The sequence below is a fragment of the Bos grunniens genome, chromosome 11, assembly GCF_055505025.1.
Source record: "Bos grunniens cultivar Pamir isolate PY7600 chromosome 11, Bosgru_T2T1.0, whole genome shotgun sequence".
Lineage (NCBI taxonomy): Eukaryota > Metazoa > Chordata > Mammalia > Artiodactyla > Bovidae > Bos > Bos grunniens.
The window spans coordinates 3,098,428-3,123,233 of record NC_141175.1 but is presented as its reverse complement, the minus strand read 5'-3'; the positions used below and the strand labels follow the sequence as shown (position 1 = coordinate 3,123,233).

The window sequence follows — 24,806 nt, the reverse complement described above, 5'->3', positions numbered from 1 at the left end:
TCAGCCGACCCTCACCCAACACGCGGGCTCCCTACAGGGGCAAAGAGCAGGGCCTGAGAGGGCAAAACGGTCCCCGAGGTTGCAAAGCCGTTCAGGGGCACCTCTAGACGGCACCACCGTGGCTGCGAGATTCCCAGAGCGGGCCGGGCTCGCCCGGCTGTGTGCTTCCTGCCAGAAGCCCCTCTTTCTCAGGGATTCTTTCGAAGCAGCAGGAGAATCTCCCCACCATTCAGACTTGTTCACAAGGATGAAGCCCAGGCTCCTGACCGGGCCAAGCAGTAGATGGCTCCGGGTTTTAGTCCCTCCTTGGTCGAGTGGAGCTATTTCAAATCCTGAAAGATGATGCTGTGAAAGTGCTGCACTCAATATGCCAGCAAATCTGGAAAACTCAGCAGTGGTCACAGGACGGGAAAAGGTCAGTTTTCATTCCAATCCCAAAGAAAGGCAATGCCAAAGAATGCTCAAACTACCGCACAATTGCACTCGACACACTAGTAAAGTCATGCTCAAAATTCTCCAAGCCAGGCTTCAGCAATATGTGAACAGTGAACTTCCTGATGTTCAAGCTGGTTTTAGAAAAGGCAGAGGAACCAGATATCAAATTGCCAACATCCGCTGGATCATGGAAAAAGCAAGAGAGTTCCAGAAAAACATCTATTTCTGCTTTATTGACTATGCCAAAGCCTTTGACTGTGTGGATCACAATAAACTGTGGAAAATTCTGAAAGAGATGGGAATACCAGACCACCTGACCTGCCTCTTGAGAAATCTGTATGCAGGTCAGGAAGCAACAGTTAGAACAGGACATGGAACAACAGACTGGTTCCAAATAGGAAAAGGAGTACGTCAAGGCTGTATATTGTCACCCTGCTTATTTAACTTCTATGCAGAGTACATCATGAGAAACGCTGGACTGGAAGAAACACAAGCTGGAATCAATATTGCCGGGAGAAATATCAATAACCTCAGAGAAGCAGATGACACCACCCTTATGGCAGAAAGTGAAGAGGAACTAAAAACCCTCTTGATGAAGGTGAAAGTGGAGAGTGAAAAAGTTGGCTTAAAGCTCAACATTCAGAAAACAAAGATCATGGCATCCGGTCCCATCACTTCATGGGAAATAGATGGGGAAACAATGGAAACAGTGTCAGACTTTATTTTTTTGGGCTCCAAAATCACTGCAGATGGTAACTGCAGCCTTGAAATTAAAAGACGCTTACTCCTTGGAAGGAAAGTTATGACCAACCTAGATAGCATATTGAAAAGCAGAGACATTACTTTGCCAACAAAGGTTCGTCTAGTCAAGGCTATGGTTTTTCCTCTGGTCAGGTATGAATGTGAGAGTTGGACTGTGAAGAAGGCTGAGGGCCGAAGAATTGATGCTTTTGAACTGTGGTGATGGAGAAGACTCTTGAGAGTCCCTTGGACTGCAAGAAGATGCAATCAGTCCATTCTGAAGGAGATCAGCCCTGGGATTTCTTTGGAAGGACTGATGCTGAAGCTGAAACTCCAGTACTTTGGCCACCTCATGCAAAGAGTTGACTCATTGGAAAAGACTCTGATGCTGGGAGGGATTGGGGGCAGGAGGAGAAGGGGACGAACGAGGATGAGATGGCTGGATGGCATCACTGACTCGATGGATGTGAGTGTGAGTGAACTCCGGGAGTTGGTGATGGACAGGGAGGCCTGGCGTGCTGCGATTCATGGGGTCGCAAAGAGTCGGACACAACTGAGCGACTGAACAGAACTGAACTGAACTGGTCAAGTAAAGAGTGCTGTGTGATCTCAGGCAAATCACTTACCCACTCTGAGCCATAACTTCCCCAAGTACAAAATGACTTGATTGGACATGAGTTTCAGCAAGCTCCGGGAGTTGGTGATGGACAGGGAAGCCTGGCGTGCCTCAGGCCATGGGGTCGCAAGAGTAGACACAACTGAGCAACTGAACTGAACTGGACTACAAAACAGGGACAGGACCAGTGACCCTGCAGTGCCCTGAAGGCTGAGATAATGGGTGGCACTCAGGCACTGGGCCTTGCACTCAGGGGGCCCTCTGAACTGCCTAGAACCACTGCTTGGCTCCTGAATATAACAGTAACAGATGTTAGGGCCTCGGCCCCTGGGCGCGTCCTCTGTGCCACGGTGTGCAGGGCCCAGCTCAAGCAGCTGCCTTTTCTCTGCTCTGCTCCCTTCGGGGTGGCCCTCATGAGGAGCTCACCTCGGGGGCCTGGGGAACCCCAAGTGCAAGAAAACAATGACAACACCGACCCAGGTGGACTTCTCATCTTCTGGGGAAGGGGCACCTCCTTCAGTCTTCTGGGGTTGGGGATGGCTTCTTGGAGGAGGTGACCTCTGGGCTGGGTTTTATAGGATGAATTAGACTTTGGTGACCAATAGAGCAGATATTATGTACACGACAGGGCTTTTTTAGACTTAAGTCCAACATGTTAGGCTTATTCATATTTTGAGCACTATTTTTTAAGGGCTACTATGTGTCGAGTCTGTGCTGCGCATGGGGGAAGTAACGTACAAGGGGCCTCGTCTCTATCCTCAGGGGGTCCAGAAGTCAGCATCCGGAAAGCGATTTGAAGAGGCCTTCATTAGACAGACTGCAAACATCTCCTCCTGGCCACTGCCCAGCTGGTCCCCGCTTTTTCTTGAAAAGAGCACAGTGCATGCCTACCTCCTCCACATCGGCCTCTGCACCCTGCGGAGACTGTTAAATCGGAGCACAGAATCGCTGCGACAGCCTTGGTCCTGAAAGGACTCGTGCTTAACTAGGTATTAAAAATAAAAATCCATCCAGGTCTGTGTCGTGTCTGCTGGCCTGTGTGATTTGACTATCTAGCCAGGGCAGAGTGGCACGGGGCATCTGCTCTGCGGGCACTTGGGAGGCCCCTCAGACTCACTCCAGCACAGAGAATGAACACGCTTCCTTCCTGGAGTGCTGGGCTTCAAGGTCACTGATGCCCTGGACACCCAGGGCACGCAGGGCCTGTGAAACAGCTCGGACCCAGAAGCCACGAGGTCAAGACATCCCTGGAGGGCAGGACAGGAAGCCGCGCAGAGCTCAGGGCTGTCAGCCCGCCGGCCACCTCCGTAGCCAGGAGGTGGGGGAGCTACGAGCCTGTTCACTGGGCAGGGTGTAGATGGGCTGCCCTGCCCGGCCGTCCAGCAGCCGATTCTGGGAGGGCAGGGAGCGTCGGGCAGCTGGTCTAGACCACAGGGCAGGGGGGCCGCTGGGCTGCACACACCCACATGGTGACTTTGGGGCCCAGACGGCCGGCCCTCGGGTCCCGAGTAACAGACACAGCCAACCCCCCGCGTCTCCAGGACCCCAGCCCCAACTAAGACAGCGGCTGGCCTGGTGGGGGTGGGGGCAGGCTTCCTAAGTCACATCTCAGCAAAGCCTCTGCAGCTTCTGTACTCTCGCAGTACCCCTTCCTCCAGGAAGCCCTCCTGGTCTCCTGGCCCGTTGAGGTCTGACCCCGGTCATCACTGCTCGGGTAGCTGCTGTGGGGTTGGGAGCGCTGAAGAGTGAGAACTGCAGGGGCCAGGTCGCATGGGACTCTACCCAGCCACCGTGGGGGATGGCCAGGACTTCTAAGTGGGACCCACTTCAAAGCCACTCTGCCCCTTAGCTGCTGGGCTCAGCGTGGGGACAGACCCCCATGTGCCCTGTGGACACTGGCTTCAGCTCCACCATCCTGCCAGTCCCATAGCCCAGGCTGGGCTTCCAGATTTACAAGTGGGTGAGAGCAGTGGGTGAGAGCCCCCCGACAGGGCTACAGGGACCACATGCTGCCAAGGAAATGCCAGCCCAGGACCGCACCTGCCCTGCATACAGTCGGCGCTCCCTAAGTGCTTACTGTACAGACGAAAACCTGAACAGCCAGAGGTGTAGGCTGCTGAACCGGCACCCAGGGTGGCCCCGTCCAGCAAGGACCACAGGAGAGACGAGGCCTTCCTATGACGGGCTGTCACCCCCCGAGCAGCCTGGAGCCAGTGTCCCCAGCTCCAGGAGGCAGGCGGCAGGGCAGGGCGAGGCCTCCCAGGCACCCAGGGCTTGGGGCACCCTGCCTGTCCCCATCCTGCGGGAAGAGGGCAGCCGCGGACACCCCCACTTTGGGGGGCCTACGGTCAGCCCACTTTGGGCCGTGGTGGGGTCTGTATCCTACAGGAGTGGGCTGTTTTTGCGAAGCCAGATTTGTCCCCTCGGAGAAGCAATTCTTTCAGAGAAACGTGAGGCGCCCCCAAACCCAGGGACACATCCATGCCTCGCACTTGGAGGGTCCCCCACACGTGCAGGTCTCCTGCTCGACGCCGACCTTTCATACAAGGCGGCCTGAGCATAAAGGAATTCTTGTCGCAGCTGGGAGAGCTGGGCAGGCCAGCCAGGTTGCTGGGAGGGGTGGGCCTCGGCTTGCCCTCGTTTGAGGGTCACTTCGGGCAGAGCGACAGGTCCTCGTCCAATGCAGGGACGGGCTGGCCAGAGGAGCATGGCCTCCGCCCTCCCAGCAGGTGGCCCCTGCCTCGCTCCCCAGGGATGAGGAAGACCAGCTCCCAGAGCATGCCCAAAGCCCTCGCGGTGCCCTGACTCAGAAACTCCTACATTTTATGCATCTTCAAAAAATCACCCCAACGAGGCTAACATGACACATTTAAAGCTGTGAAGTCATTTTATGACGCGATAAAACATGTAGCTCTACATCTGAGGATGAATTACGTCCCCCGCCATGTCCAATTGGATTTGCTCAAGCCTGAAAATCACTTCAATCCTGAGGAAAGGGAACCTTTCTGGTGGCCAGGAGCGGGCTCCTAGATCAGGAAACTGCGGCTCCTTTCAGCTCGAGGGTCCACGGATGACCTGGGCCAACGCTTTGACCCCAGGGAGGGAGGAAGTGAGCCCCGAGAAGGAGCTATCGTGCCCAGAGAGACAGGAGGCCGCCACAAGAGCTGCGCGCGGCCAAGGCGGACGCTTGGGCTGCATGGCACTCTGTCGCCAGCCCGCCAGGACGACCTCCGGGCCCCCTCTCCTCGCAGGGCACCACCAGCACTGAAGCACACCCGGCTGGGGGTCTCTACCGGCCTTCCGATGTGGGCCACGCCTTCCCAGGTGTGAGGGTGGTCCTCCCATTGAGCCCCAGGGAGCTTCGGTAATTCTGATTTCTTGCCAACACTTTACAGTGTCTCAAGCCTGCTGTGCCTCCACGGGGCGATACCAGGCCACGTCTCTGAGACGGGAGCCTGGGGTTCTGGGCAGGCGGATCCTGTCTTGCTCTCCCTCACTACGCCCCACCTCCCGCTCTCGGGGGCCACCCGTCCTGCCAGGCCTTAGCAAGGATGCTCCTTCCCCTGGGACGCCAGCCCTGCCTCCGGCCACTTCCCATTTGGACTCTAAGACTCAGGTGTCACCTCCTCCCAGAAGCCTCCCGATTTTGAGGCTGGCGTCCACCCGGCCCTACTCTGAGCTCCTGTGGTCAACAATCTCGTATATGTTTTTCTCCTGTGTGCAAGTCTGGCTCCCAGCCCTGCAGGGGGCGGGGGGCTCCTCTAGGGCAGACACTTAACTGCAAGCCCACCCAGGAGCTGGGCAGCTCTGAGAAGCTGTGGCAGGTGGCTCCAGGCCCCTGGGAGCACCTGGAAAGAAGCAGGCGGTAGCGGGAGGGATGAGCCATCAGGCAAATGCAAGGCACCAATCATCAGGGCAGCTTAAAAACAGGCCTCTCATCTGAGGCTCAGTTTGCTTGACAGAGCGTTCCTTTAAGTGGCAATATTTTGTGCTAATTTTTCCGGCCAGCTGCTCTATTATTTGATGATACACTCTTCAAGGATCTCAGAAGTGAGCTCTGAGTGCTTGAGAACATAATCTCAGCTCAGTGCCGTCCACTCACACAGAGCCCGCAGAGCACTGCTGTGGCTCTGAGACGGGGGCTGCCCACACAGGGTCGCCGAGCCACATGTGGCTGTGAGCCACCTCTTACATCAACGATCACGGGTTGAACTAGGGGATATTTTGGATACGCTGGGTCCAAACTACACTCTTAAAATTCACTTGTGTATGCTCAGTCGCTCTGTTACGTCTGACTCTGTGACCCCATGGACTGTGGCCTGCCAGGCTCCTCTGTCCATGGGATTTCCCAGGCAAGAGTACTGGAGTGGGTTGTCATTTCCTACTCCAGGGGATCTTCCCAACCCAGGGATCAAACCCACATCTCCTGCGTTGGCAGGCAGATTCTTTACCACTGAGCCACCTGTTTCTTTTTCTCTTTCTGATGCAGCTACTAGAAAATTAACAATCACCAGGCAACTCGTGTTTGATTTCTCCTGGACAGTGCCGCCACGGCCGTCGCAGGGGTGTCTCGCCTTCCCTCTGCAGTTCCCGAAAGTGCGCAGTAACCAGCTGCTGGCTGAACGCACACACGACCCACTGACAGAACGGAAGTGTTCTTGGGGCCGTGCACACCTGGCGGTCCCTCCCTGGGGCCCCAGACCTTCCACGGGGCTCCGGCCACCCGTGGAGCCGGAGCCGGACTTTCTCCGAACAGCTGTGAAGCGTCTGAGGTCTGGCAGAGCAGCAGGGCCCTTAGAGACACAAGGTGACCATACTTTCCAACACCTGGTCAGAGCCCAGAGGAAAGAATGAGCCAGTTCTGCTGGAAACGTCACCCCCTTGCTCCCCATCACCGCTGGGCATCAGATCCAGGCCACCGCCTGGCCCCCGCCCCCAGGAGAGGCCAGATAAGAAAAGACATTTCTGTTTATGTCATGTAAATTGCCATAATGGATAAATATGAGTCCCAAGTCCGCAGAGACAAGACGCTAGGAAATCTTGATTTTCAGTGAAAGGAGAAGGGGAGGCGGGGAAAGCATGAAAAATTTATTAACCTGGAGCCTCTGGGACCAAACCGCAAGTTAAAGACTCAAATCCATCCCCCTTCCCTGTAACGTATGATTTACGTTTGCAATAACGGGCGCCATACGGAACTCATTGGATTAAGGAGGCTCACTCTTAATGTCACGGAATAATATTATTGAACCGCGCAAAGCCTCCCGTGCGGGAGGAGTTCCATCCTGTGTGTTGGTCTGAGGGGTCAGGCAGCAGTGGAACTGGGGGAGGAAGGGGGAGACGGGTGTGCGCCCAACACACCGCACAGGAATCCTCAAACCTGGACAGGCCCCCGGGACCAGGCAGGGACCCCCGGGGGCAGCAGCAGAGCAGAGGGCCTGGCGGGTACTCCGGAGGCCGTACAAGGTGGGCCCCGCTGTCCCGGGACCCGCAGCCTCTGCTGACCCCTGAGGCATGTTTCCGGAGGACACGGAGCCCGAACTTTGGCTTGTGGGTGACTCTGGAGAAATGGCCTGACGCTCGGCGCTGGGCAGGGGCCCCCCCGGGGTCCCCGGGCCCCACATCCACAAAGCCAGCCCCAGGTGGAGTCAAGGGGCATCAAACTGGGGTCTCGACACAGCAAGCGCACAGGGGTTGCACTCCTGCTGTGACCACAGCTCTCACTCAGTGTGAGCTGTACGACGCAGGAGAAGGAGGCCACGAGGCTCCCCAGAAGCAGCGGCCGGCTATCGGGGAACAGAGGAACGTCTGCCGACAAACGGGGACGAGTCTCCTCGGCAGGTCGTCGCCTGGCCTGAGGGCCGTGGGCCCCCCACTTCGTGAGACACGTGGGCCCCCCGCCACGGCCCGGGCAAACCCGTGATCTCTCCACCTCGGTCCCCCGCCAGCCACGTGGAGCAGGCCACACGGCCCCACGCCAGGCCACCGCCGACGTTGCAGAAGCCAACCTTCTCTTCCGGAAGAGCCCCTACCCAGGGACTCCCGCCAGTCCCTGGGGAGGGCTCCGGATCCCTCAGGTGACACGGCTGCTGGGGTGGCCGGGCCAGGCTGCACGTGACGGCCCAGGCAGTCCTCGGAGAGGGAAAGGCGGGGACAGAGGCAGGCCAGACCAAGGCTTCGGGAAGGGGGACATCCCGGTGGCTCCGGGAGGCCCCAGCCTGGAGCCTGAGTCCAGCCCCGGCCAGCGTCAGGCCGGGAGACAACCCTGAATCACCAGCCGCACCTGCTCGTGGCCTGTGCTCCCGGGGGCCCAACTTCTGCAAAAGCGCCTTCCTTCCCCGGAGTGGCCTCGCCAGCCCAGGGAGGCGCGGGCCCAGCCCCACCCCAACGGCAGCACTGAAAGCCCAGCCCTCCTCGCGCCTGGCCTTGGGGAGGAAGCTGCAGCCACGCCACCACGGGAACGTGGGTGAAGCACTGCAACCCTCTGGTGGGGGGAGCACGACCCCCAGCCCCGCGCAGAAGGCTGAGGCGGGCTCCCGTCACGGGGAGACCCCCCAGACCCCCTCCCCTCCCGTCCCCCGCCGGCTCCTTACTCTGCCAGCTCCTCCAGGCTGCGGTACACGTCCTCGTCATTCTCCGTGGTCTCCTCCGAGGGGAAGGGCCTGCGGAGACAGACAGGGGGCAGTGAGTGGGTCATGGAAGGAAACAGGTGCATACAACATGGTGTGTGAGACAGGGCCCCTCGTGTGCAGATGCCGAGCGGGAGGACCCCACGCCCAGCCTGGCCCCAGGCACCGCGGAGCTCGGCTCTTCCGTCCAGGCCCCGGAGTGCCTGCTGGCGAATGAGGGAACCAGGTCAGGGATGCGGGAAGCTTCCATCTGAGTCACGGTCCTGCCTTCACACGTCAGGGGGCCCAGACATGGGGCCCCGGGCCCCGCCTCCTGGTGGAGTGTGAGAGCCTGTCTTTAGGAGATGGGGGTCAGGGTGCGAACCCAGACTTTTCTGGACTTGAGACCCTTTATTTCTTCCATGAAGACCTCCCAGTTCTGTATTTGGGGGATGCCCAGGGTCCCTGCAAACCCTGTGACCCTACGATGCCCCTGGGGGGATTAGGAGATGGCACCGGGTGTCAGAAAGCTTCCCAGCGTGGCAGGGGCGGCCAGGGTCCTCACCAGCAGACAGGGGGCCCCCTGGCCGTTGGGAATCTGTCGGAGAACTCACGGGGAGGAAAAGGGGGTTCACAGGGAAAGCGGGGGCTCAGCCACACCCGTCACTACTGCAGAACGAACCTGGGCCTGACTCCCAGAAAAGGGGCGGAGCCAGCCCCGCTGCCCAGGGCCTGAGACGGGGGTGACGCGGAGCCCTGGGCCCGGCCGGGCTCGCGGGAAGGAACACAGGCACCGCACCCCCTGCAGGACGTCCTCTAAGGGAGGGTGGGTGAACCCCGGCTCTGTCACCCCCTACCGCCATCCAGAGACTGATAGGAGGCGATCCCAGCTCCCAAACTGGAGGAAACGGGACAGGTCCGCAAACGGGACAGCGTGATCCGGGTAAAGAAGCAACAGGTGGAGGTGGGGGCCACACCCACACCCGCCCCCTATGCATCCCCCAGCACAGGGAGCCACTAAGCCATGAGCTGGAGATCTGGGTTCCGCCCAGCTCCATCACAGACCTGCATGGCCCCGTGTCTGAGGTCCCAAGGCAGATCTGCCAGACCAGGGGTCCCCATCACCTGCGGCTTCCTGGCAACAGCTTGTGACGTGGCCCAGCCCGACCTCTCTGTAGATGGGCTCCCCTCCGCCCTCCCATCACCATGACAACAGCATCCCCCACCGGGCATCACGTGACAAGAAGGAAGGAGGACAGATGTGTATCTTCAGGTCATGGGAAAAGCCGCAGGCCATCAGACGCCTGTGCCCCCAGCAGGACCGGGACCCTCACTGACCCAGCCAGGCTTCCAGCCAGGAATTCCCTCCACGACACAGCGGAACTGGAAGCTGATCCAGATCCCACGGGGTGCTGGAACCGAGCTCTGGTTTCCTAACTGACCCCCGACGGCCGACAGTTCCGACCCCCACCCTACTGATCACAGAAAATTCCAGGCCAGGCTGAGATGTGACTGCAGGACCCAGAGACGGAGCGCCAGCCCACCCCTACCAGCAGGACACCCTGCTGCCATGACCAGCCTCACACGGACCCTGTCAGCTGTGTACACTTCACTCTCTGGCAGAAAGAGCTCGTCTGCTCACCCCTAGGGGTGGCTGGCGAGGACCCTTCCCAGAGCAGGGGAGTGCCAGGGTCAGGGGCACAGGTTGGACGAGGCAAAGTGGGCAGGGCCGTGTCTTTTAAACACTGAGAGAGGTCACTACACTGTGGCTGTACTCACAACCCAAGTAACTTTATTCCACGAGCTCCATGTAGATTTTCTAACAGTGGGGATGCATCTGTGCTCTGCATCATGAAGCTTTCCACTTTCCAGCTCAGGGAGTCAGCAAACCCACGGCACACACATCACCTCTCACCCTGCGGGTGCCCGGACAGACATCATTAATCAACTGCTACACTCCTATCCTTGAAGCCCCCTACAGTCTCTCTTAACACAGGGCTCTGCTCTCAAGCAGATGAGACATTCAGGTGAAACCCACCTGCTCTGCCAGGTGAGCTGAGACACAGGCAGGTTAGGAGAGGAAAAGCATTTTTTTATTTTTTATTTTTCACCAAAAAAAATTGCTCTTGGCCAAGCTCCATGGAGAGCGGGACCTTATTTCAAGCCACTGTGGTCAAAGTGTCGAGTGCTAACCACTGGATTGCCGCAGGATTCCCTTGGACAGGAAAGGCTTTGGAGTAAGGCACACCCAGGGGAACAGGAAGCCTAGGCCCACTGCCGGCTCTCTGTGCAACCTTGGACCAGCTACTTGCCCTCTCTGACTCTCAGTTCTCTACCCCTGGAACATGGAGGCAGAAGTAACCCCTTTATGGACCTGTACGCACTGCTGTACTTTAAACGGTTGACCGACAAGGACCTATTTTACAGCCCAGGAACTGCTCAGTCTTATGCAGCAGCCCGGACAGAAGGGGGCTTTCGGGGAGATGGTTACGTGCATATGTCTGGCTGAGTCCCTTCGCTGTTCACCTGGAACTGTTGTAACACTATTAGTCGGCTACACCTACGCCAGTACAAAATAAAAAGTTTTTCAAAGAAAAAACCCCTTATTGCGTTGTCCTGAAGGCTGGCTGCAAGAAGGGGCCTGTCTGCACTTCTTAGGCCCCAACACTGGCCGCGGCTATTCCTTACTTCTGCTCAGCCTCATCCTCTCAGCCAGGCCAGTTAATGCCACCCAAGAAAAGTAACTTCTGATGCCTCCTTAAGGCCTCAGAGCCCCAGAATATTTCAGCATCTTGTTTCCTTCCAGACAAACAGGAAGTTCAGTTCAGTTCAGCCGCTCAGTCGTGTCCGACTCTTGGCGATCCCATGAATCACAGCACGCCAGGCATTCCTGTCCATCATCAACTCCCGGAGTTAACTCATACTCACGTCCATCGAGTCAGTGATGCCATCCAGCCATCTCATCCTCTGTCGTCCCCTTCTCCTCCTGCCCCCAATCCCTCCCAGCATCAGAGTCTTTTCCAATGAGTCAACTCTTCCCATGAGGTGGCCAAAGTACTGGAGTTTCAGCTTCAGCATCATTCCTTCCAAAGAAATCCCAGGGCTGATCTCCTTCAGAATGGACTGGTTGGATCTCCTTGCAGTCCAAGGGACTCTCAAGAGTCTTCTCCAACACCACAGCTCAAAAGCATCAATTCTTTGGCACTCAGCCTTCTTCACAGTCCAATTCTCACATCCATACATGACCACTGGAAAAACCATAGCCTTGACTAGACGGACATTTGTTGGCAAAGTAATGTCTCTGCTTTTCAACATGCTATCTAGGTTAGTCATAACTTTCCTTCCAAGGAGTAAGCGTCTTTTAATTTCATGGCTGCAGTCACCATCTGCAGTGATTTTGGAGCCCCCCAAAATAAAGTCTGACACTGTTTCCATTGTTTCCCCATCTATTTCCCATGAAGTGATGGGACCGGATGCCATGATCTTCGTTTTCTGAATGTTGAGCTTTAAGCCCACTTTTTCACTCTCCACTTTCACTTTCATCAAGAGGCTTTTTAGTTCCTCTTCACTTTCTGCTATAAGGGTCGTGTCATCTGCATATCTGAGGTTATTGATATTTCTAACGGCAATCTTGATTCCAGCTTGTGTTTCTTCCAGTCCAGCATTTCTCATGATGTACTCTGCATAGAAGTTAAATAAGCAGGGTGACAATATACAGCCTTGACGTACTCCTTTTCCTATTTGGAACCACTCTGTTGTTCCATGTCCAGTTCTAACTGTTGCTTCCTGACCTGGATACAGATTTCTCAAGAGGCAGGTCAGGTGGTCTGGTATTCCCATCTCTTTCACAATTTTCCACAGTTTATTGTGATCCACACAGTCCAAGGCTTTGGCATAGTCAATAAAGCAGAAATAGATGCTTTTCTGGAACTCTCTTGCTTTTCCATGATCCAGCGGATGTCGGCAATTTGATCTCTGGTTCCTCTGCCTTTTCTAAAACCAGCTTGAACATCAGGAAGTTCACGGTTCACATATTGCTGAAGCCTGGCTTGGAGAATTTTGAGCATGACTTTACTAGCTTGTGAGATCAGTGCAATTGTGGGGTGGTTTGAGCATTCTTTGGCATTGCCTTTCTTTGGGATTGGAATGAAAACTGACCTTTTCCAGTCTTGTGGCCACTGCTGAGTTTTCCAGATTTGCTGGCATATTGAGTGCAGCACTTTCACAGCATTATCTTTCAGGATTTGGAATAGCTCCTGGAATTCCATCACCTCCACTAGCTTTGTTCATAGTGATGCTTTCTAAGGCCCACTTGACTTCACATTCCAGGATGTCTGGCTGTAGGTCAGTGATCACACCATCGTGATTATCTGGGTCATGAAGATCTTTTTTGTACAGTTCTTCTGTATATTCTTGTCATCTCTTCCTAATATCTTCTGCTTCTGTTAGGTCCATACCATTTCTGTCCTTTATCGAGCCCATCTTTGCATGAAATGTTCCCTTGGTATCTCTAATTTTCTCGAAGAGATCTCTAGTCTTTCCCATTCTGTTGTTTTCCTCTATTTCTTTGCATTGATCGCTGAGGAAGGCTTTCTTATCTCTTCTTGCTATTCTTTGGAACTCTGCATTCAGATGTTTGTATCTTTCCTTTTCTCCTTTGCTTTTTGCTTCTCTTCTTTTCACCGCTATTTGTAAGGCCTCCCCAGACAGCCATTTTGCTTTTTTGCATTTCTTTTCCATGGGGATGGTCTTGATCCCTGTCTCCTGTACGATGTCACAAACCTCCGTCCATAGTTCATCAGGCACTCTATCTATCAGATCTAGGCCCTTAAATCTATTTCTCACTTCCACTGTATAATCATAAACGATTTGATTTAGGTCTACCTGAATGGTCTAGTGGTTTTCTCTACTTTCTTCAATTTAAGTCTGAATTTAGCAATAAGGAGTTCATGATCTGAGCCACAGTCAGCTCCTGGTCTTGTTTTGGTTGACTGTATAGAGCTTCTCCATCTTTGGCTGCAAAGAATACAATCAATCTGATTTTGGTGTGGACCATCTGGTGATGTCCATGTATAGAGTCTTCTCTTCTGTTGTTGGAAGAGGGTGTTTGCTATGACCAGTGCATTTTCTTGGCAAAACTCTATTAGCCTTTGCCCTGCTTCATTCTGTATTCCAAGGCTAAATTTGCCTGTTACGCCAGGTGTTTCTTGACTTCCTACTTTTGCATTCCAGTCCCCTATAATGAAAAGGACATCTTTTTTGGGTGTTAGTTCTAAAAGGTCTTGTAGGTCTTCACAGAAACATTCAACTTCAGCTTCTTCAGCGTTACTGGTTGGGGCATAGACTTGGATTACTGTGATACTGAATGGTTTGCCTTGGAAACTAACAGAGATCATTATGTTGTTTTTGAGATTGCATCCAAGTAGTGCATTTTGGACTCTTTTGTTGACCATGATGGCTACTCCATTTCTTCTGAGGGATTCCTGCCAGCAGTAGTAGATATAATGGTCATCTGAGTTAAACTCACCCATTCCAGTCCATTTCAGTCGCTGATTCCTAGAATGTCGACGTTCACTCTTGCCATCTTGTTTGACCACTTCCAATTTGCCTTGATTCATGGACCTGACATTCCAGGTTCCTATATTGCTCAGTAAAAGAAGATAGAGGAGTAGTTTCAAAACGTTTAGTCTCAAAAAAAAATAAAACCCATCGTGTGTGTGTGACTTTCTCGTAAGTCCTCTTCTCCATGCCTCTGTGGGTGCCAGGTGTACACCCCTTTCATCTCCTTCGTCTGTCCCCCGCAACCGAGATGAAGCAAGAATGTCAAAGGCAGAAGAACTACCCTGCTGTCCACAAAACGCCTCCTGCTTCTGCTCCAGCATCCCTGTTGGGGGCCGCAAATCCCCTTGAGAATGAGGCTGCAAATCCAATTAATTTCTGCCGCAGCCAAACAAAGCCAGGCTGCAGCCAGGCGGGGGCAGAGAGAACGGGGCCGACAGCCCGCCAGGGAAGACGTGGGCCATGCACCCTGGCCGCTGAGGCCAGCCCCGGGAGGGGACAGGAAGGTAGCGGGCAGGGGACGCCTTGCGGATCCTCTGGCCTCAACCCCACTCTCCCCCCTGCCCCACGTGCTCACTACCTCCAGCCTCTGAAGCCAGTCCCCTGACTACCGCATTCACCCAGGTCCCAGTAGCCTGTAAGACTCAATCCAAGCTGTACCCCGGGTGGGCAAACCTGACGCTGTCTCAGCCTGGGTCCACTTCTGCCTAGCACAGCGCCTGACACTATAGTGACACGGATGGATAGATGGATAAACGGGTGAATGAAAAGACGGATGGATGGACAGATGGATGCATGGGTGGATGTCTAGAACAAGTGGGTGGGAGGGGGTGGCAGTGTGGGTTGATGGACAGATGAGTGAGGTGAGTGAGCAGAGGGTAAGGGCGGAAGGATGGGTGGGTGGGCAGAAGGGCAGATGTCAGACATCATCGAGCTGGGGTTCTCCAGTCAGGGCTATGGTTTTCCAGTGGTCATGTATGGATGTGAGAGTTGGACCATAAAGAAGGCTGAGCGCTGAAGAATGGATGATTTGAACCATGGTGTTGGAGAAGACTCATGAGAGTCCCTTGGACTGCAAGGAGATCCAACCAGCCCATCCTAAAGGAGATCAGTCCTGAATATTCACTGGAAGGGCCAATGCTGAAGCTGAAACTCCAATACTTTGGCCACCTGATGCAAAATAAGGACTCACTGGAAAACAGCCTGATGCTGGGAGGGATTGGGGGCAGGAGGAGAAGGGGGCAACAGAGGATGAGATGGCTGGATGGCATCACCGACTCTATGGACACGAGTTTGAGTAAACTCCAGGAGTTGGTGATGGACAGGGAGGCCTGGCGTGCTGCGGTCCATGGAATGACAAAGAGTTGGACACGACTGAGCGACTGAACTGAACTGATTCTCATGCTGCCCTTCCCCCCAGAAAACAGCAAATGGCAGCCCTGAACTAGAGGCAAGGGAGCATCTCCAAGAAGCGCTTCTGAGAAGCCGGGCAGAGCTGCCCCAGTCAGCCCTGAGCTGTGACTTTTCAGCGCTGACCCTGACTCCACACCCGGGGAAACATCTGCACAGAGGGGGTTTCTGAGGCCACATTCCAACCGGAACTTCAAACCTGCGAGGGGCTGGAGCAGGGGTGACCCTGGGGTCACTTGCAAGAAGGCCTGGCTCCATCCTTCTGTCTCAGAGCCCCCCAACCACCCCCTCCTCAGCTTGACCAGCCAGCCAGACGTTCACAGCATATTCACTTGTTCTTGAAAAGGAGGGGATGAGAATCGGGTGTGGCAGAAGGACACAGACGTGACCGGGGGCCGGACACACAGTGGTCATCCAGGTCGGCGGGGACGGGGCTGGGTCCTCAGGTGCCGTCAGACCCTCCCTAAGGGCGCATTTCCTGGTGCCCGGCTCCTGGGCTGCCGAGTCGCTCACTCGCACCCCTGAGGGAATTAAGGGGACACTGAGCCAGAAGCAGACAACCCCTCCAGGCCCACGCGTCGGGCAGCGTCGAGTCCACCCAGCACCCCGCCCTCCTGGGGGAATAAGAGGCTTGGGCCACTGCTTCAGGGTCCCCCAAATTATACCTCCCACCCTGAGGCCAACATTCACAACCTCGGCTGTGGCCAGCCTGGCCGTGTGTGGGCAGCCCCACTGCCGGATGCTGACGGATCGCCCGCTGGAGGGATAAGGTCCCAAAACAGAGAGCCCTCAGGAAGGTGGGGCACAGGGTCCCCGTTCCGGGCACGCCACCCCCTCCAGCCTTCATCCATTGGGCCTGCTCTGAGTCAGGCTTGGGGGCCCCCCTGTCCCTGCCTCAGGGAGAAGGTGCAGCGTGACCGTGGCTCCCAGACCAGTAAACCAGGCTCTGGTCCTTGCCCTCGGGACTTCCCTGAGAATCTGCTGGAAAACCGGGGCCTCTGGGAAGTGACCCCTGTGCGGCTGTGTCTGCAGCTGCATGTGGAGGGATGTGCGGCCAGGGCCGGGGGGAGGACCCGCTGCTCCGGGGTCCTGGCCTGAAGGCAGCGAACACAGGCGCATGCCAGCTGGGACCCCGGGGCCCGTGGGGCATGGACGCAGAAGACCTGTGCGGCTGGGACCCTGGGGCCCCACGGGGTGTGGACGCGGGAGACCTGTGCGGCTGGGACCCCAGGACCCCACGGGGTGTGGACGCGGGAGACCTGTGCGGCTGGGACCCCGGGGGCCTGCGGGGTGTGGACGCTGAAGACCCTGTGTGGCGGGCAGCAGGGCTGGGTAACAGGATGACAAATGACCCAGGAGCCAACGAGAGGCCCTCCGAGCCCAGAGGCGCCCTTGCTGTGTGACCCTGAGCAGGGCTCTCTCCCTCTCTGAGCCTCAGTTTTCCCAGCTGTAAAATGGGGTGGTCGTCACTGTCAAGATTAAATGAGGCAACACGCAGAAGCCTCTCAGCCCCGGCCCTCGTGCCCAGTGAGTGACCCGAGTACGATGCCTGGGTCACCTTCCTTCCCCTTCCAGGGCCTCATCCCAGTCCAAGTCCAGGGCCCCAGACTCAGGAAGACCCCCACATCCTAGGCTTCTGTTACAACTGGAAAGCGCGCCTCGCACGGGAGCCTCCAACCCTGTCCCAGGCCCCCGGGGTCAGCACCACCACGGGGGTCTTCCATTGCCCCCGCCGAGCTCTGGAGGAAGACGGCCACCTCGACAGACCAACGTCCATATTCAGGAGGTGAGGCTATGCTTCAGGGTGGCGCTGGGCTCTGACCGTCAGCGCCGTCTGGAGAACCTAGCACACGGGGTTTGTTTTTCCACTTTTCAGGTGAAAGTGATCCGGGCTAAGACGGCTCTTCCCCCGGGCCCTGTGATTAGCACGTGCAGGGAGGAACGTGGAGATGCGACTCAAAGAAAAGTGGTCCCTGCAAGGTGACCTCCAAGGTCAGCACTCACTGCAGCATCACAGAACCGCACCGTCCGCAGACGCCCCTGGTCCTCCCGGGCCGGCCGGGGCCCCGGCTTCTCAGCTCCCGGCCTGAGGCCTGGGGGTGCCCGGGTGTCCTGCGGGGGTGACCACTGCTCAGCTTGCCCCCGGACGAGGGAGTCTCTGAGGATGCGGGAATTCCAGGGCTAAACCCGGGACGAGCCGGCCGCCCAGTCCTGCCCGTGTGGCAGCGGTGCCTCTGTTTCTGGCGCTGGCACCACCTCGGAGCCCTCGTGGCTCACCCCACAGCCCAAGCAGGTGGCGGGGGAGCAGAGGGCTGGGGGAGGGAACACGCGGCCACAGGGCAGCAGGCCACACCTGCCATGGCAGCCGTTCGCCAGGGAAACGGCAGCCAGACAGACTTTAGAGGCACATCAAACTGCAGCCTGAAGGCCCCGACAGGCCCGTTTAATTATTCAGAGTCACCTGGATGCCGCCTGCTAATTGGCTGGGAGGCCTTGAAGCACTGGGATTCTTATTAAAAACAGCTCTCCGGCTAAACAGCCCGCTGTCCAAACAAGCACAAAATCCGGCTTCTCCCCCCCGCCAGCCGGGCACCCACACCGACGGGCCCTGGCACCAGGGCTGCAGGGGGGCCTCCCCACCCACACCCACTGCCAAGGCCGCCCGGGGCTCCCAGGCTGGGGGCCACGAAGAACTGGAAGCGGGAGGAGGAGGGAGCGAGGGAGGCTTCCAGTGGTGAGCTGACCCAGGGACCAGAGCCTACCCTGCGTTCAGAGTCCAGCCTCACATCAGACAGACGGGGGCTGGAATCAGCCGCACCTTAAGCTTCCTGGCCCGAGTTTGCCCAGGGACCTCAGTGAACATGCCTGTAAAATGGGGGTGCACCGCCTGCCTCTCACACAGAGACACGCGGTGTGGACGTGCCCCGACAGGGCCTGGCACCCGAGGAGGAGGAAGCAGGGGTGATGGTGTGTGTGGTCAAGATTCAGGGGCCGGAGGAGGCAGGCCACACGGAGTGGGGCAGAGCCGCTCATGCCCTGCACACTCGGGGGCACGGAGCTCAGGGTGGCTGGGCCAAGCCAGGAGGAGCCGAAGGGCCAGTGGGGCAGGACCAGGGCAGGGCAGTGGGACACAGTGATCGATGGGCGGCCCAGGGGTCACGACCAGGACCTTAAGCCAAAGTGACCTCAGCGAAGGCAGGTCCAGCAAAGATGTGAGTTGGGGAGGAGGTGCAGCCGGCTCCAGGCGACCGGCGGAGACCCGAGGGGCCCTCCGGAGCCCAGTCAGGCTGTTCTGGCCCTTGTTTCCAGAACCCTAGTGAGGCAGAGGAGAAGGCTGACCTCGGGGCAGGATGGCAGTTTCCCACATCCCACTGTCCGGGGCCAGGGGTGGGGAGGGGCCTGGGGCTGCTGCTGAGAAGGAGGACATAGTTTCTCAGCAGCCGCGAGGCTGAACAGAGGTCTAACTTTCCAGCCCGCTTCTCGGAACAGCAGCCTCTCGCAGCAGAAAGGCCAGTGGGTCTGAGGGCCATCTCCCCCTGCAAGCAGAGCCCAGCCCCTGCAGCCACTTGGCTGTTTTCCTTTCATGACCTCTTGACTTCTTCCAAGGGGATATCTGCTTGGCCTAGGCAGGAAATCCCAGGGACCTGCCAGGTCCCCCCTGGATGGAATGCTCTGGAAACGTCCATCAGGGAACGGGAGGCCACACAGCCAGCAGGGGAGCGTTCCCAGAGCCACATCCCACATGGCCCGCCCCCAGACAGCCTGTCCTCCCAGCCTGCGGCCCAAGGCCTCGGGCAGCTCTGTTCTCACCGGCAGAATCTGCACAGAAAGCTCTCACACTGGTCACTCGGGGACCAGAGCCCCCTCGGCTGGGGGACGGCGCCCAGGCACAGCCTCACTGGGCAGGGAGAGGTGGTGGGGTTCAGAGACAGGAGCTGGGGCTCAGTGATGGATGGAACAGGCCCAGCTCCGAGGAGGAAGCAGTCCAGGCCAGCAGTCCTACCCAAGACCTCAGAGCCCCCCACCCTGCCCACCGCTCCCCACACAACCTTCCTCCCCACCCTACCCCTCTCGACCGCACAGGGACACCCAGCACGCCCCCTCCCCACCTCCCTACAGTATCTGCCTGGGCCTCCGCCGCCCAGACCCGTCCACCCTGGCTCTGCTCACTTCTCCTGGTCAGCCGCTTCAAATGCCCCCTCCTCGGGAAGGGGCACAGACCTCTGCCTGTGAGGGCCTCCATCCCTGCCCTGCTTGCCCACCTGCAGGACTGGTCCCCTGGAGCCCAGCCTTGAGAGTGTGGCACACAGTAGGTGCACATGCCCAGGCCACTCTGGGCTCCCGTGGGAACAAGGGCAGGACCGCTGCCCACCTCACCCTGGGCAAGGGCCCTGGGGGTCCAGCCTGGCCACTTGGGAGCACAGAGCTGGACTGTAGCCCTTCTGCATGGCGCCAGCGCTGGGTCTGGAGGCGGCCCCGGGGAAGGGAGGACTGGGCTCGGGCCAGCCGTCCAGCCCTGCGGTTGGCTGCTCACCTTGGAGTCAGCAGGGCCGAGGGCTGGGCCAAGCCTCAGGGCCGGGCTCCAGGCCTCGGCTTTCATCGGAATCACCAGGGCCTCAGGGCTGCGCTCCTGGACACTACCCCATCCAAACGCCACGCCCAGACCGCTGCTCAGACTTCTGAGCCGGAGAGACACATGGGGCCTGTGAGTGCCCAACAGCAGTGCCCCCAGCCTCCCGCGGCCACCAACCCCGCCCGGGGCAGGGCCGACGGCAGGCCGGCGCCGAGAGCAGCCCGCATCATGACATGGAGGCCAGACCTCCAGGACTAGGCTGGGGACAGGCCGGCCCCAGTCTCCCTGCCGGTGACCTCACAGCGAAAATGGAGCCCCATCTCTCCCCAGAGTCAGCAGTGAGGCCTGAGGCTGGTCCCCAGCCCCTGGAGGCCAGCTCTGCTGGGAACTGAAGCCGGAAGGGCTTGGAGACACGCCTGCCCCAGGCCCCAGAACCCTGACCCCCAGCCGACTCCTGCGGGAGGAAGGGAGGGTGGGGTGCCAGTTTTACCCCAACAGGAAGAGACCCTGGGCCAGAGAGGCCCTCTCGAGGCCTCAGTCTCCTCTCAAAGTGGGGCTGATCCTGATCCTCGGGGTCCAGGTGAGCACTGAGTGAGATGAGCCCTGGGGAGGGCTTGGCCCCATGCATGTTGCTGCCGCCAGGATGGCAGGGGCGGGGGCAGGAAGAGGGGCAGCTCCAGAAAAGCCACAGTGCAGCGAAGCAAGGAACTGCATGCTGTGCTGACCGCGCAACAGCCGTGAGACCAGGGACTCCCAGGAGTCAGCCCACAGCTCGCGTCTCTGCCTTAAAGGTCTGACACTGCAGAGACTGAACAAAACTACGCCCGAAATACAGTAAAACTAAGAGCCTCTTGATGAAGGTGAAAGAGGAGAGTGAAAAAGCTGGCTTAAAACTCAACATTCAAAAAACGAAGATTGTGGCATCCGGGCCCATCACTTCATGGCAAATAGATGGGGAACAGTGGAAACAGTGGCAGACTTTATTTTCTTGGGCTCCAAAATCACTGCAGATGCTGACATGAAATTAAAAAACACTTGCTCCTTGAAAGAAAAGCTATTACAAACCTAGACAGCATATTAAAAAGCAGAGGTCTGTCCAGTCAAAGCTATGGGTTTTCCAGTGGTCATGAATGGATGTGAGAGTTGGACCATAGAGAAAGCTGAGCACCAAAGAATTGATGCTTTCGAACTGTGGTGTTGGAGAAGACTCTTGAGAGTCCCTTGGACTGCAAGGAGATCCAACCAGTTGAGTTCAGTCGCTCAGTCGTGTCTGACTCTTCCCGACCCCATGAATCACAGCACGCCAGGCCTCCCTGTCCATCACCAACTCCTGGAGTTTACTCACACTCACGTCCATCGAGTCCGTGTTGCCATCCAGCCATCTCATCCTCTGTCATCCCCTTCTCCTCCTGCCCCCAATCCCTCCCAGCATCAGAGTCTTTTCCAATGAGTCAACTCTTCCCATGAGGTGGCCAAAGTACTGGAGTTTCAGCTTCAGCATCATTCCCTCCAAAGAAATCCCAGGGCTGATGTCCTTTAGAATGGACTGGTTGGATCTCCTTGCAGTCCAAGGGACTCTCAAGAGTCTTCTCCAGCACCACAGTTCAAAAGCATCAATTCTTCGGCACTCACCCTTCTTCACAGTCCAACTCTCACATCCATACCTGACCACAGGAAAAACCATAGCCTTGACTAGACGGACCTTTGTTGGCAAAGGAATGTCTCTGCTTTTGAATATGCTATCTAGGTTGGTCATAACTTTCCTTCCAAGGAGTAAGCGTCTTTTAATTTCATGGCTGCAGTCACCATCTGCAGTGATTTTGGAGCCCCCAAAAATAAAGTCTGACACTGTTTCCACTATTTCCCCATCTATTTCCCATGAAATGATGGGACCGGATGCCATGATCTTTGTTTTCTAAATGTTGAGCTTTAAGCCAACTTTTTCACTCTCCTCTTTCACTTTCATCAAGAGGCTTTTTAGTTCCTCTTCACTTTCTGCCATAAGGGTGGTGTCATCTGCATATCTGAGGTTATTGATATTTCTCCCGGCAATCTTGATTCCAGCTTGTGTTTCTTCCAGTCCAGCGTTTCTCATGACGTACTCTGCATAGAAGTTAAATAAGCAGGGTGACAATATACAGCCTTGATGTACTCCTTTTCCTATTTGGAACCAGTCTGTTGTTCCATGTCCAGTTCTAACTGTTGCTTCCTGACCTGCATACAGATTTCTCAAGAGGCAGGTCAGGTGGTCTGGTATTCCCATCTCTTTCACAATTTTCCATAGTTTCTTGTGATCCACACAGTCCAAGACTTTGGCATAGTCAATAAAGCAGAAATAGATGTTTTTCTGGAACTCTCTTGCTTTTTCCATGATCCAGTGGATGTTGGCAATTTGATCTCTGGTTCCTCTGCCTTTTCTAAAACCAGCTTGAACATCAGGAAGTTCACGGTTCATGTATTGCTAAAGCCTGGTTTGGAGAATTTTGAGCATTACTTTACTAGCGTGTGAGATAAGTGCAATTGTGCGGTGGTTTGAGCATTCTTTGGCATTGCCCTTCTTTGGGATTGGAATGAAAACTGACCTTTTACAGTCCTGTGGCCACTGCTGAGTTTTCCAGATTTGCTGGCATATTGAGTGCAGCACTTTCACAGCATCATCTTTCAGGATTTGAAGTAGCTCAACTGGAATTCCATCACCTCCACTAGCTTTGTTCGTAGTGATGCTTTCTAAGGCCCAATGGACTTCACATTCCAGGATGTCTGGCTCTAGGTCAGTGATCACACCATCGTGCTTATCTTGGTCGTGAAGATCTTTTTTGTACAGTTCTTCTGTGTATTCTTGTCACCTCTTCCTAATATCTTCTGCTTCTGTTAGGTCCATACCATTTCTGTCCTTTATCGAACCCATCTTTGCATGAAATGTTCCTTTGGTATCTCTAATCTTCTTGAAGAGATCTCTAGTCTTTCCCATTCTATTGTTTTCCTCTAATTCTTTGCATTGATCACTGAGGAAGGCTTTCTTGTCTCTTCTTGCTATTCTTTGGAACTCTGCATTCAGATGCTTATATCTTTCCTTTTCTCCTTTGCTTTTCGCTTCTCTTCTTTTCACAGCTAGTTGTAAGGCCTTCCCAGACAGCCATTTTGCTTTTTTGCATTTCTTTTCCATGGGAATGGTCTTGATCCCTGTCTCCTGTACAATGTCACGAACTTCAGTCCATAGTTCATCAGGCACTCTGTCTATCAGATCTAGGCCCTTATATCTATTTCTCACTTCCACTGTATAATCATTAGGAATTTGATTTAGGTCATACCTGAATGGTCTAGTGGTTTTCTCTACTTTCTTCAATTTCAGTCTGAATTTGGCAATAAGGAGTTCATGATCTGAGCCACAGTCAGCTCCTGGTCTTGTTTTTGCTGACTGTATAGAGCTTCTCCATCTTTGGCTGTGAAAAATATAATCAATCTGATTTCGGTGTGGACCATCTGGTGATGTCCATGTATAGAGTCTTGTGTTGTTGGAAGAGGGTGTTTGCTATGACCAGTGCATTTTGTTGGCAAAACTATTAGCCTTTGCCCTGCTTCATTCCGTATTCCAAGGCCAAATTTGCCTGTTACTCCAGGTGTTTCTTGACTTCCTACTTTTGCATTCCAGTCTCCTATAATGAAAAGGACATCTTTTTTGGGTGTTAGTTCTAAAAGGGCTTGTAGGTCTTCATAGAACCGTTCAACTTCCGCTTCTTCAGTTACTGGTTGGGGCATAGAGTTGGATTACTGTGATATTGAATGGTTTGTCTTGGAAACAAACAGAGATCATTCTGTCGTTTTTGAGATTGCATCCAAAAACTGCATTATGGACTCTTTTGTTGACCATGATGGCTACTCCATTTCTTCTGAGGGATTCCTGCCCACAGTAGTAGATATAATGGTCATCTGAGTTAAATTCACCCATTCCAGTCCATTTCAGTTCGCTGATTCCTAGAATGTCGATGTTCACTCTTGCCATCTCCTGTTTGACCACTTCCAATTTGCCTTGATTCATGGACCTGACATTCCAGGTTCCTATGCAATACTGCTCTTTACGGCATCGGACCTTGCTTCTATCACCAGTCACATCCACAGCTGGGTATTCTTTTTGCTTTGGCTCCATCCCTTCATTCTTTCTGAGTTATTTCTCCACTGATCTCCAGTAGCATATTGGGCACCTACTGTCCTGGGGAGTTCCTCTTTCAGCATTCTATCATTTTCCCTTTTCATACTGTTCATGGGGTTCTCAAGGCAAGAATACTGAAGTGGTTTGCCATTCCCTTCTCCAGTGAACCACATTCTGTCAGATCTCTCCACCATGACCCGCCCGTCTTGGGTTGCCCCACGGGCATGGCTTAGTTTCATTGAGTTAGACAAGGCTGTGGTTCTAGTGTGATTATCTCCTCCCGGCCTCCGCCCCTGACCTCGGACTTGGGCAGCTCTTCTCGGCCGTTCCTGCGCCGTCGCAGCCTGGCACTCTCAGCCGCTGCCCCTGACCTCAGACGTGGGGTAACTCCTCTTGGCTGCCCTCTTCGGGCATGGGGTCCTCCCGGCTTCTGTCCCTGACCTCGGACATGGGGTAGCTCCTCTCGGCCGCACTCAGTGCGCCGGTTGCAGCTGCCTAGGAGATCCAACCAGTCCGTCTTAAAGGGAATCAACCCTGAATATTCATTGGAAGGACTGATGCTGAAGCTGAAGCTCCAGTACTTTGGCCATGTGATGCAAAGAGCTGATTCATTTGGAAAGACTCTGATGCTGGGAAGGATTGAAGGCAGGAGGAGAAGGGGATGACAGAGGATGAGATGGTAGGATGGCATCACTGACTCAACGGACATGAGTTTGT

At 55.6% G+C, this 24,806-nt stretch overlaps 1 protein-coding gene across 8 annotated transcripts in view; it reads right to left on the bottom strand.

Annotated features, from left to right (window-relative positions):
• VAV2 (vav guanine nucleotide exchange factor 2) overlaps positions 1–24,806 on the bottom strand; it is a 187,151-nt gene that overhangs the window by 53,829 nt on the left and 108,516 nt on the right. For all 8 annotated transcript variants that reach the window (XM_086324195.1, XM_086324190.1, XM_086324192.1 and 5 more), the window contains one exon: positions 8,383–8,451. In XM_086324195.1, the coding sequence (XP_086180321.1) occupies positions 8,383–8,451 (69 nt within the window). The remainder of the gene's footprint in view (positions 1–8,382; positions 8,452–24,806) is intronic.